Here is a 15,316-nt window from a genome sequence, read left to right on the forward strand (position 1 = left end):
TACAATGCTTTCTTTCTAGGAGCCTAACAAGATTTTGCAAAAAGAAAAGTAAAAAGGACAGATCTTTACATAAACGTCACAGGTTGAAGAGTATAGTTATATCGAACAAGAGAGCACACTTTTTTTTTCCTTTATGTTTTTAGGAAGAATTAAAAAAAAATCTATTTTCATATCCATGTGTCTGTTCAGAGCTGGATTAAGAACTGCATCACATGTAGAATTTAAATCAGCATTTTTATCATCTCCACCTAATCATTTAAACCCATTCCTGTGGTTTGCACACAAACAATGGACTTTTTTCCCCCCTGACATTTTGAATTATGAATATGAAACAAAGATGTGAATCAAAAAGGAAAGAAAACCTCAGTATGATCAGCAAGCCTCGTGAGAATGGGAGATACAGCGATCTAGAGCAGTGCTAATTAGGACGGGCAGGGTGTAATCAACACAGCAGAGCAGAGACAGAAGCATTGTGAAGCTACTGTGTGAGCCAATCTGTTCCAATCAGAGCGTTTTACAGCAAACCGACAAATGTGAAATTGGATGATTATCCGTGTCTGTGACAATGGTGTGGTGAGTCAAGACAGAGTGGAGGATAATGATAAAACCTCCATTGTTGCTGGGTTCATCTCAATCCTATCAGTATGGAGTCATTTTTGTACCACCATTGTTGCTAAAGAAAGGAAAAGATTTGTTATATTTATGTAACAAAAAAATATCAAGAAATGAAACTCTGAAAAATCTTTTATATAAATAATAGGTTTTTAGAGTAATATTAATCTTCTTGTTTCTGATTTTTCACATTAATTTTTTCAAATTTTCTATTTTTTTTTTACATATTTTACATTTTCATATTTAATTTATTTAGTGATCTTATTCAGATTGAGTTTTATAAATTAATTTTTTTCATATTTTTATTTTAAATGTTTTTTTTTTTCTATTTTTCATATTGAGTTTTATTAATTGTATTCTTTACATTTTGTGTTTTACTGATCATATTCTCTTCACTTTTTGGGGGCGGGCTTTCCTCTGTAGTGAGAGGTGAGGATGCATTTCTATTGGTCTGCATGGATGTTAGCAAATACATTTTTACCGCTCTTTGTGCATAAAGAGCAAGCTTGATCTGTAAAAAACTATTTGAAAATGCAATGTAAATATATATATATATATATATATATATATATATATATATATATATATATATATATATATATATATATATATATATATATATATATATATATATATATATATTAGAATAAAACTTTAAAGAGAAAAAAAGAGTTTTAAGTGGTTACATTTGAAAAAAATATTTATGAGAAATTTTAAGAAATCAAATTGAGAAAAAAATCTAATCTAAGAAAACTGCAAAATTTCACTCAAAACCTTTTAAGAAGTTTTTCAAAATTTTGTTTCTTATCTGCATTTTTTTTCACATTTCTATTTACAAAGCGTGTTATCTGGTTAGAATAATAATGAAACAAAACTCACTCCATATAGGCGTGTTTTTTTTTTTTTTTTTTGTTGTGTAGACCCAAATAAGACAGAAAACTTTCCACCAGATCAATTTATTAAAATCATTTACCCAAACTAATGATAAAAAAGATGTTTTTTAGCAGAACTATTCAATGAAGGGAACAACCGGCAGCAATGATTAAAGCAGCACTAATTTGATGCCTCCTGTTGGTAGTTGGTTCTGGTGGCTGAAGCTAACGGCTAATTCAAAAAGGCTCAAGGCCAAGGATTATTTCTACTATAAATAGTACTTTAAAAACCTTTAAATAGTGTTTAAGTTTTTATCGTTTGATTATTTATTCAACAGGAATCATCTGGCTGTGTGAAGCACTCGTTTTTTCGTATTTTCGATATAACCTTCTTATCTAAAAATAAAGTAACATTAATTGCAAAATATTCCAGCAGGTGTAGCTGATGTTTAGTGTTTGCTTCTCTCAATGGGAAAGCGGAACTTGTTTTCCAGAGTTTGTTTCAACCAGAAAGATTCTTATCGATGCGCCGCCTCCAACCTCCACTGCTCTTACAAAAGAAATCGTTTTTCCCTGTTAGTTATGTTCTAAAACAATAATGATGTTTTACAGATTCATTAATGTGTGTTTGCACAAACCCTTTTGATGTTTTTAAGAAAGAAATCACCCTCCTGGCGTGATGATTCTTTTTAGCCCCCCTTTGTGTGTGAAATTATTTCTTTAACAATTTGACTCAAATCTGCATTGAATTAGCTTCATATTTTCATTATCGCCCATTCTTATCTTCCCATTCCTCCCTATATTTCTGCATCTTTTTTTTTTTTGGAGGAGGAGGAGCTTCGCTATGCAAAGGTGCCCCGCCCCAAAAAGCAGCATCAAAATTAACATGACTGTTCATTCACCATACTGCTCTGTTGTCTCCCGTTATCTGTCCACGAGCAACACTTGGCTCGACCAATGGGATCAGGGTATTCTGGATTGTTACCTTTATGTTGTCAGGGCCCGAAAAAATTTTACCGTAAGTTTTGTATCAAACGTGCCCTTGTTCATTCCCCATAAGCTTTTTAATGACTTTTTTTTGCTGTCACAGTAATACGGGACAAAGTGTGTTGCTTTTCCACTAAATACACGACAATTTTATTTCTAAATGCGGAACTGTATACACTGCGACAGCAGGAGGTAATAATTTGATGAGTTGAATCCATTTTGGTCTGATTATCTCACTGCCTTAAGCATCAGCTGATGTGAGCGGGGATTTAAACTAACATAGAAACCTTATGAAATTAAAACTAAATATGATTTTAAACTGGATTTTTAAAGAGCTCTATAGCTCCATGATTTTTAAACTTAATTACCAAGGTAAGTATAATCAGAGAAGGCATAATGGGTCAGGACGTCTGATTTTTGCAAAAAATTAATCTCTGGATTCGTTGCTCGTTAAGACGTTCCTCATAAATGTAGCATCATTTATAGGAATATCCTTATCCATGTATAGTAATTACCTAAAATGTTAATGTCAGTGTTACATGTGGGGCTGCAATCCCGCCACAGGAAAAACACCAAACATGTAGAATAAGGCTTCGATTACAGGCTAAGGAACAGATTCAACTGTCCTAATCTATGAATAATCCCAGAATAATCCAAAGAAAATAGATATAGAGAAACATTATGATTTGGATTGCACAAAAGCAAAGATGACTCAACTAAACATGTGGCTCAACAAGAAGGTCAAGTTAAAACTCAGCTTCTGGACACATTAAGCTCTCAGTTTTATTAAGTTCTAATCATTACTTGATGTTAACATGACAGTAAAGTTGATAGTTGGCAGATTATTCTGTTTGATTTTTTTTTTCTCCCCCAATTTGATTAAAAAGTTAAAGCTAAAAAAAAATCTCTTTTCACATGAATATTACAAAGGTTCGGTCATTTTGTTTTGTTTTTAAATAAGCTCCATTTTGCCAAATGGGGCTTTAATTAACCAACATCAACGGATTGGAAGTCTAATAAATGGCTGCTTTTCATTTGTGAGGTGTTGAGATAATATGGCTAAATAAATTAAGTTGTCTAGTTTGATCTACAGGCCTGTTGGTGGTGTGTCAACATGGTTTGTATAAGCAGCAAATGAACACTTTCTAGACATTAAACCATACTTCCAACCACCAGGTGGCACTGTGACACAGCACTGCCTCTTTATCACTTCCATCTCCTGAGCAGTGAGCTCTGCTGTAAGGTGCAAACTAACCATCATATAGATTTGTAAATTGTAGCATTGCGACAGTAGACTGTTCCATGTGGATGTGTTTGTTTTACATTATAATACCAGCAGACCACAAAAGCAAAAACATATGCCAGGGTAATAATAATACTCAGTGCTTCAGAGTGGAGGAGGTCACATTCACATTGTTACAAAGTGAAACAAGACCCAGGCGTCTTTTGTTATGCAAATGATACAAATACAAAACACTGAACAATCAAACAGTAACCCCTCAAATACACACACACACACACACACATACACTCACAGCTTTGATGTCAACATTACTCAGACACACACGGATGCACACTCTTTCTCTCTCAGTAGCAGTGTCGTCAAATGAAAACAGATCTACGCTATCGGTACATTTACATCGTATATTTGTTTTATATTCATTAATACGATTACACTCGTATTGTAGTAATGTACATGTAAGCTTTATTACACCTGCCGTAAAAAGGAGTCTGTTTCTGAACAATCAGGGAGGGAGCTTCCGCAGTAGAGGAGGAGATCATCGCCTTTTATAGGAAGAAGCATAAAAAAAAAACTTTTCAATTTCCCACCTTCTTAAAATACAAACAATACAAAGCAGGACTTTTTTTCTCATAAAGGAAAGGAGATAAAACAGCAACTACTCGGATCATTGTGTTATAATAACTCTGACAGAGAACAGGGTAAATCGGAACATTTTCATCAATAGCTTTTGGCATTTAATAGTTGTAATCAACAAATATTAAGTTTTAATATCAATATAAAGTGCTTCCTTACTATGAATTTGATTTATCAGTAAATATTACAAAACATCTGGGTAAAAGAGCAGGAAAAGATTGGTTTGAATGTTTCCCAGAAGCAACGGTTTACTATACTATTATTTTGTTCATCAAAAGAGTTGAAATATTTTCATTGATTTTCAGAGAGGAAGAGCTTTGGTGACTGCTGAGTCATGTTAGGAAGACCTACCAGGAGAGTTTGACAGTGATGGAGCTTAAGAACGTTTTCTATTAGTCACACAATCATTAAAATCTGCTGTAGGTCGAATGATCAACAAGTCATATCAAAAGACAATCAAGTGGTGTCTTTTTGTGTTGTTTCAAAGTGAATCACATTTTATTTTTTTTCATTAGCAAAGATTGTTTGTAAAAGCTGATTTATCTCTCCTTAGATGACTTATTAAGTATCAAACATGAAGCTGACTGGGACATCCCTAAGGGCCGTTTTTACGCACCGCTAAATATTAAATGTTAGCATGCAGCTACACCGTCCTGATCCCTTCAACCGTTCGGCTGACACACACAGCCTGACCCACCTCTGCAACCTTTTGCTCCCTTTCTCAACGATTGCAGATCTGAGCAAAGTTCCTTTCTCTTTACCTATTATCAAAGTGCTTCCTCTCTGACATTTAGAGAGGAAGGAAACTAAAAAAAACGGGGCCAGCAGCAGGACAGGAAGAGAAGAGACGACTATTTAATGTGAAACAACGGCGAATCGCGGAGGCGGGTTTGGCCTTTCTCAGAAATACCATTCTGTCATAAGATCTACAATTACCGCCGTGATTATCGCCGCTCTAGGATGGTTAAGTGCCTCCTTTTACTGCTCAAACAAGCAGTTTGCTGATGAAAGGCTCTGGTTCCTGTTATTCAATGTACATTTCATTGAATACAACCTGCTGATCAAAAGCTTTGGTTGCGTAACAAGTAGATGGCATTAACTAGAATACAAATCACTGACAAAATATGGATTATTTTGGTTTCAAAGCAGCTAGAAGTGACTGAGCACATCAGTATGCCTCGCCATGCTGCTGCAGTGACACTTTCCATCAGCTGCCTGCTTGTTTAGCTGGTGGACACTGAGGCATAATCTGCAACAACAACAAAAACGCTCTTCCTTCAATGCATGTGTATTGCCTTAAACTCTGGATTAAAAACTTGAGCTATAGTTTTTTTAAATTCCTTTTATCTTCCCTTTTTTGCATCAAATTTACTGAGGATATGGAACAAATGAAACGTCTAGTCAATGAATATGAAATTGTTTTCTCATTTAGACGGCTGAGCTTCACACTGCTTTCATCCCGCAGCCTCGTGATCTCACATCCGACGCGGCGTGAAAGCACGAGTAACACCATACTGCTCTGCAACGAATGCAGGAGGGAATCCCGCTTTTCACAGCCCATCTGACTGAATTTGTCCTCCTCCTATCTAAAGCACGGTAGGATAAAACGGAATGTCAGCTATCTGAGATCTGGACGGTTCCCGTTAGCGATGCCTCCTCCTCCTGTAGAACCGCTCCCTCCCTTCTTTTCTCAGCCTCCTCCCTTCCCTAGCTTCAGTTCACCTCTTACCCCCACCCCTCCCTGTTTTTCCTGCCCCTCCCTCCCCCTTCTACTTCTGCATATCACACTGCAGCAGTAAGACGATGGAAGGGTCGGACTTGGCCGCCTCTTTAAACTCCTCCAAGGTTATCTCGTCATTGTGGTCCTTGTCCATCTTGGAGAAGATCTTGTCCACGCGCTGCTGAGGGGTCAGCCCGTCCTCGTTCATGCGCATCATGATCACCGTGCCGACCATCTTGTAGATGGCCTGCAGCACAGCAAAATGGAGAGACGTTTTAATAGCAACCCTAAAGCAAATATTCAGACTTTTTTCCTTTCACGTGGACCGCAACCACACACCTCGATGATCTCCAGCATCTCCATGCGTGTGATCTTTCCATCTCCATCCAGATCATACATGTTGAAGGCCCAGTTGAGTTTCTGCTCAAAGCTCCCCCTGGAGGTGATGGACAGAGCGCAAATGAACTCCCTGAAGTCGATGGTCCCGTCACCATTCTTGTCAAACGTGCGGAAGGCGTGCTGGGCAAATTTAGAGGCGTCACCGTACGGGAAAAACTGGAGGATGAAACAAAAGATGAGCAGAGAGCAAATCTTAAAAATTAGTCTTTAAACAACTTCTATGGTTAGAACATGAAAAAAGGAAAGTTCTCACAGTTTTTCTGTCTTTGGATCTGTCTGAGGATCAGACAGGACAGGAGTGTTTCTGGCTGCGCTTTTTGTCTCAAAGAATGTACTTCTAGTCCACAGTTTCTTAAAATAACCTTTTAAAAGTAGTTACCTCAGTCTTGTCTTGGCCTTTCTTTCACAAATAAAGCTATGTTTACACTGCAGCTTGAAGTGACCCAAATCCGATTTTTTTGGCCCATTATGCGACCTGGATCTGATTTTTTCATGACAATCTGAACAACACAGATCCGATTTTTTCCAATCCGACCCAGGCCACTTGGCTATGTGGTCCTGAATCCAATACGAATCTGATCTTTTCAAATGCGACCTGTGTCTGAACGGCCAGGTCGGATTCGTCCAGCCTTAACGTCATTAATACCCGACAAAGGTCGCTATTCTGCGACTTGCTACGCAGAAGCAGCAAGAAAAACAACAACCATGGCAGATGATGATGCAGAGAGCAGTATTTATGTTTAAACATATTGAAAAGAATTAGTTTTTATAGTTGGAAAAGACCGCTTGATGCGCTCCGACACTACCATCCATGTTTATGTCCGGGAAAAAAGAGCACACTGGCTTGTGACGTCGTTTCTACCTATACTGCGCATGCGGGACACTTGCTTTGTATGACTGCAGTTAACACAGGATATCACATACACGTCGCATATATTTGGAAATATGGACAGCAAAGCAAAAAAAAAAATCAGATTTCACAAAAAATCAGTATTGAGCATCAAGGCCTGCAGTGTGAACGTAGCCTAAGGTACTACTCTTCAAGTGGTACAACTAGTGTTGCACCAATACCGATACCAGTATCGGACAGGGCCCTGATACTGCCCTAAAATGATGGTATCTGTATCGGCGAGTACCGACAAATAGGGCACCGATACCATTTTGAGAGCCATACATTTCTTCAACTATCGTCACCCATTCCAGGTAGGCAATAAAAAGTTCTACTGGATTCACTTTTTATTAGATTTTTTCCTGCTTCACAAAGGAAGGCAGCAGCTTGACAAAGCCATGATGGCAATTATTTTACATTATTATGGTATCGGCCGATACTGCACAGCCAGGTATCGGGTATCGGTATCGGGGCCAAAAAATGGCATCGGCGCAACACTAGTTACAACCAATCCCCCGGTCCATGCTACTTGTTTTTCTTTTGAATAGACAGTATTCCTACTCCAGTGTTTCTCAAAATGAACTTTTACAATCAGTTACCTCTGTTTGCTCTTGTCTTTTCTTTGCCATTGAAAGTACTACTTTGCCTCTACTGAGTGTTTCCTCAACTGAGTGTTAAAGGACTTCTTACAACCAGTCCTTCCCTCAATGCTATTTGTTTTTCTTTCAGATTGAAAGTACTGCAGACCAAATGTTTCTGCATAGAGCCCTTTTCAACCAGGTTACCATGCAGTCACTTTGTTTACCTTTCCTATAAAAGGTACGCCTGGTCCAGTGTTTCTATACAGAGACTACTACACACACACACCTCTCACACACACACACACACACACATACACTGTACCAGAGACTGCACGTTACCTGCACTACCTCAGCCTGGAATAAACTATTGCTGCTGTTTTATTGCTTTTATTGTAATGTCTATACCTCATATTTATATTTATCTTATCACTGTTACATGTAATGTCTCGCACTTTATGTCAGTTTTTAAATGTCAGTCTTGTATATTTCTTGTATATTTGTATATTCGAGAGAGTAAACGTAATTTCATTTCCCTTGTACCAGTATGTCTTGTACATATGAAGAAAGTGACAATAAAAGCTGACTTGACTTGACTACAATCCCATACATTTTTCATGCACTGTTACTTGCCATCAAAAGTACCCGACCCAGCATTGTTTTATTTATTCAGAGTAAAAACCTCAAAAATACAATGATGAAGAAGGTGTGGGGTGGTGTTGGCTGTCTCTCAAGATAGCAAAGCTTTGGTTTTCAAAGCAATTGATAAAAATCAGTATTGACAGAGGTCAAAGAGGAAGAGCATGTAGAAGTTTGACATTTACAGGTTTTGGAAATGCTTTGTTTTTGTACATTTGTTTTATCTAGCTGTGGTTTAGGTCTCACCAAAGTCTATCTTTCCCTCGCCAAGCTATTAAAAATGATATTGGTGACCTTAACCCTCCATATGTTTTGCTTTTCCTTCAAATAGAAAGTATTCCCACCCAACTGTTCCTGAAACTGGTTTATCTTTATAAATGCACATATGGAAACATAAAGGATGAGGAAGGAAAAAAGAGGAAGAGGGATATTTCAGCTGGAGTTGGGATGAGTCTCTATCTAAAGTATTAAAACTTTGACCCCTTCAGAGAAATTGATGAAAATAAAGACTGACGGAGGTGAAAGGGGAAGAGAGATGTCTGGAGAAATTAGGTGCTATTACATTGTGGGGTGTCTTGGAGTGGATTCCTCTATTGTCTTGCTTCCAATATTGAATTGTTTTTTTTACCGTGAAAGAAGCTGCTGCAGACATTTTCTCTATGTGCTTCTGTAGTTTTCCTTTTTACATTGAAAGTACTCATTACTCAAAGCCTCTGTGTTCAGCTCTATGTCTATTTTATTAATATATTTTATTAATTATTGCAGATATCAAAGGCAAAACTTTATTATCATCCTAAGCTTCTTTTTTAGTATTTTCATTGGGAGTTGTTCATATTCAAGGGGACACTGATAGCGGTGGTTGTTTTAATCAAAAATGTCGACAAAGGCTGGCATATTTCTTTGTGCTTGCATGCTTATTGAGTGAAACATTGTTATTACCTTATGTCAGAGTTCTGGTTTTGTTATATTTTTTCTTTTGAGTATTCAGTTTTTCTTTGCCCCTATATTTCCTAGTTTTAGTGGTTTCATTCTTATTTTGTTGTGTTTTCTGGTTATTTTTAGTTCTCAGGTTTTTATTTGTTGCCCTCTGCTGCCCACTTGTGTTCTCCTTTTTCCCTTGCTCCTTTCCTTGTTTCTGCTCCTTTCACACCTGCTCCCAATCTGCTCGTTAGTCCTCTCTTTGTTTCAGTCTCCCTTAAATACTCTCTCTGTTCAGTTCTTCAGTGCTGGTTCCTCGTCTAACTTCCTCCAACTCCGTCTCTCTGAGCCGTCCTCCTCGTGATAGTAACCCCCCTGATGTCTCCATGGTTTCTGGTTTGTCTTGACTTAGTTTTCATGTTTAGATTTTTTGGATTTTGGATTCCTGGTTTCCGGTTTGTTTGGACTTAATTTTCATGTTTGGATTTTTGGATTTCCTGCCTCTGTGTTCAGTTAACCTTTCATTAAACCCATAAGAAAATCACCTCTGCCTCCCTGCCTCTGCATTTGGGCCAACAAACCACAACCCAATCTTGACACTTTAGGGGTGGGTTGGTTTAAATGGTGTACTTTTAAAACACATTCAGAGCTCCAGCCAAATATCAAGGCTAAAATAAAATATGCACAGTAGAACATATAAAACAGGGAGGTGCATTTAGACAAAAAGAAATACTTAGAATCCCAAAATAAGTTTCTATATTTACTCCTTGTTTTCTTTTCCTGTAGAAAGTATCTTAGGACCAATGTTTTTGTGTTTTCCTTTATTTTTTGTTTCAGTTTTTTCAAACCACTTCCTGTTAAAAATCTCTGTTTTCACTGCGTGTTTGTTCAATATGGGAGCTTGATGTTAAGTCCATGCCTTAAAGAAGTCTGCTTGCACTGTGTGAATAGGCTTAGAGCAGCTGCTTACTTTGATCTCAATCAGAAAATATGATTTCAATGGAACGATATTAACCATCCATCCATCCATCCATCCATCCATTGTCTGTTGTATAATTCAATACAATTCAGTTTATTCATAGATCAACTGATTTAGACTAAATTATGTTTAATGCCTTCTAGGGGTTATAAAAATCACATTTGGTTTTTTTCTTTTGTGCATATAAGTGTAAATTAATTGTATTAGATGATTTATTAGATGGGCAGACATTATTATATGAAGTCAGAATTCTGCCAAAAGTGAACCTGCAAAATACATTTTCATACCAGTAGCTTTATTTCAAATAGTAGGCACTTAAATAAGCATTTTGATAACTTTATGCATGCAGATTTAAAGATCCCATATTACTCTACACTTTGAAAATAAATAAAAAAATATTAACAATGAGGCCCCCAGAGCATATTTTTGCCATTTGGGCAGGGAAATTCCTCTAAGATTACACAGAAAGCATGTAACAAAAGCTTTCTCATACACCCCTCCTCTAGATGAGCTGTTTTGGGTTTCCACGCCCCCATCTTCCTAGCGCTTAACCCATGGGCTGCTACAGACCGCCCTGGACCGCTTATTTCCCCTTATGATATCATAAAGGGCATGATTTTTAAAACAGAGCTGTTTGCTAAGAGGTGCTGAAATGCACTGAGAGGGGGGGGAGGTTTTTTTCAGTGCTGAAACTTATACAAAGGCTTCAGGACACATATGACTGCTTTAAAATGTTTACAATATGAATGTTTCATAATATAGGACCTTAAATACCACGAGCCCCCCAAAATATAGAGCTTTGCAAAAGCATTCGGCCCCCTTGAACTTTTCAATATTTTGTCACATTTCAGGCTTCAGACGTAAAGATATTAAATTGTAATTTTTAGGTGAAGAATCCACAACAGGTGGGGCACAATAATGAAGTGGAACAAAATTTTGGGATATTTTAAACTTTTTCAGAAATAAAGAACTGGGTGATGAAGAAAACTGCTGTGTGCAAAATAAATTGGCCCATTAACTTTCAATGCATTAAACTCTCTCCAATCCAATGAGGATATGAATGATCCAATGTTGACCTAAATGAATGATGATGATAAATACAATCCACCTGCGTGTAATCAATTCTTCGCATAAATGCACCAGAGACGGGGGATCTGGAGTCAACAAGTCATTTCTATGTCATGTTTTTGTTCTACCCAAGCACTGAACCTGGTGAGTTCCATTTGCATAGATAATCCAGATTGGAATCACCTTGTTCAGTGGCTGGGTAGAACAAAAACATGACTTAGAAATGATTTGTTGACTCTAAATCCCTCATCTCTGAAATGCACCTGCTCTGTGATAGTCTCAGAGGTCTGTTTAAAGTGCAGAAAGCATCATAAAGAACAAAGGAACACACCAGGCAGGTCCCATATACTGTTATGGAGAAATTTAAAGTTGGATTTGGACACAAATTGAAGCAGTATCAGACACTGAAACGCTACGAAGCCGTCCCTCTAAATTTTCGGCTCAAAGATGTGAAGACTGATCAGAGATGCAGCCAAGAGGCCCATGATCCCTCTGGGTGAACTGCAGAGATCTACAGCTGAGGGGGGAGACTCTGCCCATAGAACAATAATCAGTAATATACTGCACAAACCTAGCCTTTATGGAAGAAAGCCATTTCTTAAAGATATCCATAAAAAGTATTGTTTAAAGTTTGCCACAAGCCACCTTGGAGACACAGCAAATATGTGGAAGAAGGTGCTCTGGTCAGATGAAACCAAAATCAAGCTTTTTGGCGACACTGCAAAACGTTGTATTTGGTAAAAAAGCAACACAGCTCAACACCCTGAACACACTTTCCCCACTGTCAAAAATGATGGTGGCAGCATCATGGTTTGGGCCTGCTTTTTTTCAGTGGGGACAGGGGATATGGTTAAAATAGATGGGAAGATGGATGGAGACAAATACAGGACCATTCTGAAAGCAAACCTGTTGGAGTCTGCAAAAGACCTGAGACTGGGACAGAGATTTATAAAGCAAAAATGTCCATCTTGATGTGCAGAACTGATAGAGACATAACCCACGTGACTTACAGCTGTTATCACAGCAAAAGCTGGTAACTTTCCTCAATCAAAATAGTGAAGCTAACATCAGCTTAGCTCATTCAAAGTTCCAAATTTAACACTTTTAGAGCTTTTTGCTTCTGCTGTCAAAACACATTCATGGCTCTATCAAAGTAACTTTTAATGACGACTTCGCTTAATCCATATTTGACTCTTTAAGAAAACAGCTAATACCCTGAAGATGCTTTGCTGACATTGCTAGCCACAACAGGAAGAAAACATACTATCTCAAGAGACGGGATTTGCTAAAAAGCAGCCAATCATCGGCAGTTGCAGTTGGTTCCACCCTCAAAGTTATAAAAGTTGACAATAGTGCACAGAAACAGGTCCACTCTCAGGTAAGAGAGAATCTATAGGAGCATAAAAAACAAAATAGAACAGAGAAGGGGCATGGACTCATAGTTGTGATATATTGTATTTAATCTGCAGACATAAAACGTTCAAAACGTGCCTGGAGAGCAGTTAATGTGTGTGTTGTACATAAACCTGCCCGTATCAGTAATCATGAGGTGTGTCCCCTTTTGGCAGAATTCTAACCTCATATTATCACATCATATCGATTGGAGATTTGAGAATTAAGCGGATAAATAAATTGTGACATTGTCATATTGGCAAGCATTGTATTTTTTTATCCAAACAAATCAAAGTGGTTAGGTCATTGCGCTTGGAATCCAGAGTTTCTGAGTTTGATCCCCACTCCCACAGACTGCCACTCTGGATCGCTGAGCAAGGAACCTTAACCCCACACTGCTCCCTGGGCGTTGCACAATGGCAGGACACTGCTCCCAAAGGGGATGGGTTAAATAAAGAGATACATTTCTCCAATATGAGATCAATACATTTCAATTATCATTATTAGATGAAGCTGGAGGTTAGATCTCCACTTATCTAGAAAGTAGGGGTGTAAATAATAATCGTTTTGTATCGATGCATCGATCCAGAAGCTGACGATCCGATGCATCGATACGTCCGCAAGAGTATCGATTCATGTTTTTTTTTTCCTCCGGTCTATTTTTATCCATTTGCTCCTGGGCGTAATTCTCCCTCCAGTGCTGCGGTGGCGCTAAATCTATTTTTGCCCTCCTACCTCGCTTCCTGGTTATACTCTTACAGCAGTGTGTTATACTAAGCTTGACACAGACATTTTTAAATTATGCCCAATATTGAAGCGTGGTCTGTGCTACACGCTGTGGGTCTAGATACGGCCGAGGCGGCGAGGAAGTGGGGGCGAGTTTAGTCCGACGACGGAGGGACATGAGGGCCAAAAAGAGCGGAGATCCAGGTGGAAAAAGGCTCCCAGCGTTCTCGTGCACCTCGCTTTTCTAGCAGGTCAAACTTCACGAGTTGTTTTCCGCAATTTCGGTCATTAAAAACAAAACAAGCCGGCCTGCTGTCTGCTGCACTGTTTGCGGTCAGCTACAATTTGGGAGAGCAGCAGCGGAGCGTCTGTGGAGGGGGCGGGGACATCTGGAGCAGAGGTATTGCATTGGACTCATTGCACTGATTTTCTGCAGTATTTTTGCAGTATTTTTTAATGCCACCTTTCTACTTCTGTTATTTGCTGTTGTTTCTAAAACAAAATGCATAACGATATTACAGCTTTCATTGATTTATTTCAAACTTGAAACTTTGTTTAGCCTGTAAGGTGTAAAAAAAAATAAATAAAAAAAATAAAAAAATTACAGATTAATCAAATCGAATCGTATCATGGTGTATTCTTGAGTATCGAAAATAATCGAATCGTTGGGTCAAGAAATCTATACTGAATCGAATCGCCATGATGGATGTGATTTACACCCCTACTAGAAAGCATAATAGATTTTGACTGGTACGCTGATACACCTTTATGTGTAAAAAACAGATCTACATATTGTTTAATTTTAGTACCACAGGAAGTCTGTGCTAATTAAAAAAAAAAAAAAATATATATATATATATATATATATATATTTATGCATTGCTATAATGTTAGTGTTAATTTACATTAGATATAAAAAAGGACAAATAAATTAGCACTAAGAATTCCCTCCATTAGAGTTCAACTAAACCTTCCCTGTTAATGGAGAATCAATTAACACGTCTTCTCTCCTTCGACTGGTGTTTTCTCCAATGTCTCACCTTAACGTAGAGCTGCTGAAACTCCTCCAGGTTGAGAATGCCAGAGGGACAGTCTTTGAGGAAACCTTTGTACCACTGCTTGAGCTCTGTCTCGTTGAACTCTGTGCTCTTGGTCAGGTCGTCCAGGACCTCGGGGGCCAGCTTACTGTTGTGTTTCCCCATGATGCCTCTCCTCTCTTAATAGGAAAGCAGAAACACAGAGTGACTAGTTGAGCATGCAGGTGAGGGGCTGCTAGACAAAACAACAACAGCAGTGACAGCCCTGTATTGTTGAACTGCGCCAGCCTCTGGAGGATAACGCACATAATGAGGAGAACAAAATCACTAGTGAGCAGATGCTGTGAGAGCAGGTCTGTAATATCTTTATCCATCTGTGAGTGTCACAATATTTTACAACCTCCATCTTTCAAAAACATTTTACCCCAATATTGACTTAAAATTAAGAAAATCATCCGTGGAGTTTTTTTTGTCAGTTAGGTTTTTTTCTGATAATGGCGCACATTTGAGGAGAAAATCCTTTTGGCATTTCTTTAAAAACAACAGCCTTCCTGCTACTCTTCTATAGCGTCTATATTTCTGTTTTCTACTAAATCTAGAATAGAACTTTAAATCCTCCTTCTC

The 15,316-nt window shown here is 38.1% G+C and overlaps 1 protein-coding gene across 1 annotated transcript in view; it reads right to left on the reverse strand.

Moving 5' to 3' along the window:
- Nucleotides 1-2,311: 2,311 nt before the first annotated feature.
- Nucleotides 2,312-15,316, reverse strand: part of LOC119785233 (visinin-like protein 1) — a 47,217-nt gene continuing 34,212 nt past the window's right edge. Inside the window, exons 2-4 of the mRNA XM_038287739.1 lie at nt 14,696-14,871; nt 6,407-6,622; nt 2,312-6,314 (exon numbers count right to left, since the gene is read on the reverse strand). Of these exons, the coding sequence (XP_038143667.1) occupies nt 6,117-6,314; nt 6,407-6,622; nt 14,696-14,857 (576 nt within the window). The 5' untranslated portion in view covers nt 14,858-14,871 and the 3' untranslated portion in view covers nt 2,312-6,116. The remainder of the gene's footprint in view (nt 6,315-6,406; nt 6,623-14,695; nt 14,872-15,316) is intronic.

The sequence above is a fragment of the Cyprinodon tularosa genome, unplaced genomic scaffold, assembly GCF_016077235.1.
Source record: "Cyprinodon tularosa strain WSP-4 unplaced genomic scaffold, ASM1607723v1 ctg244, whole genome shotgun sequence".
Taxonomy (NCBI): domain Eukaryota; kingdom Metazoa; phylum Chordata; class Actinopteri; order Cyprinodontiformes; family Cyprinodontidae; genus Cyprinodon; species Cyprinodon tularosa.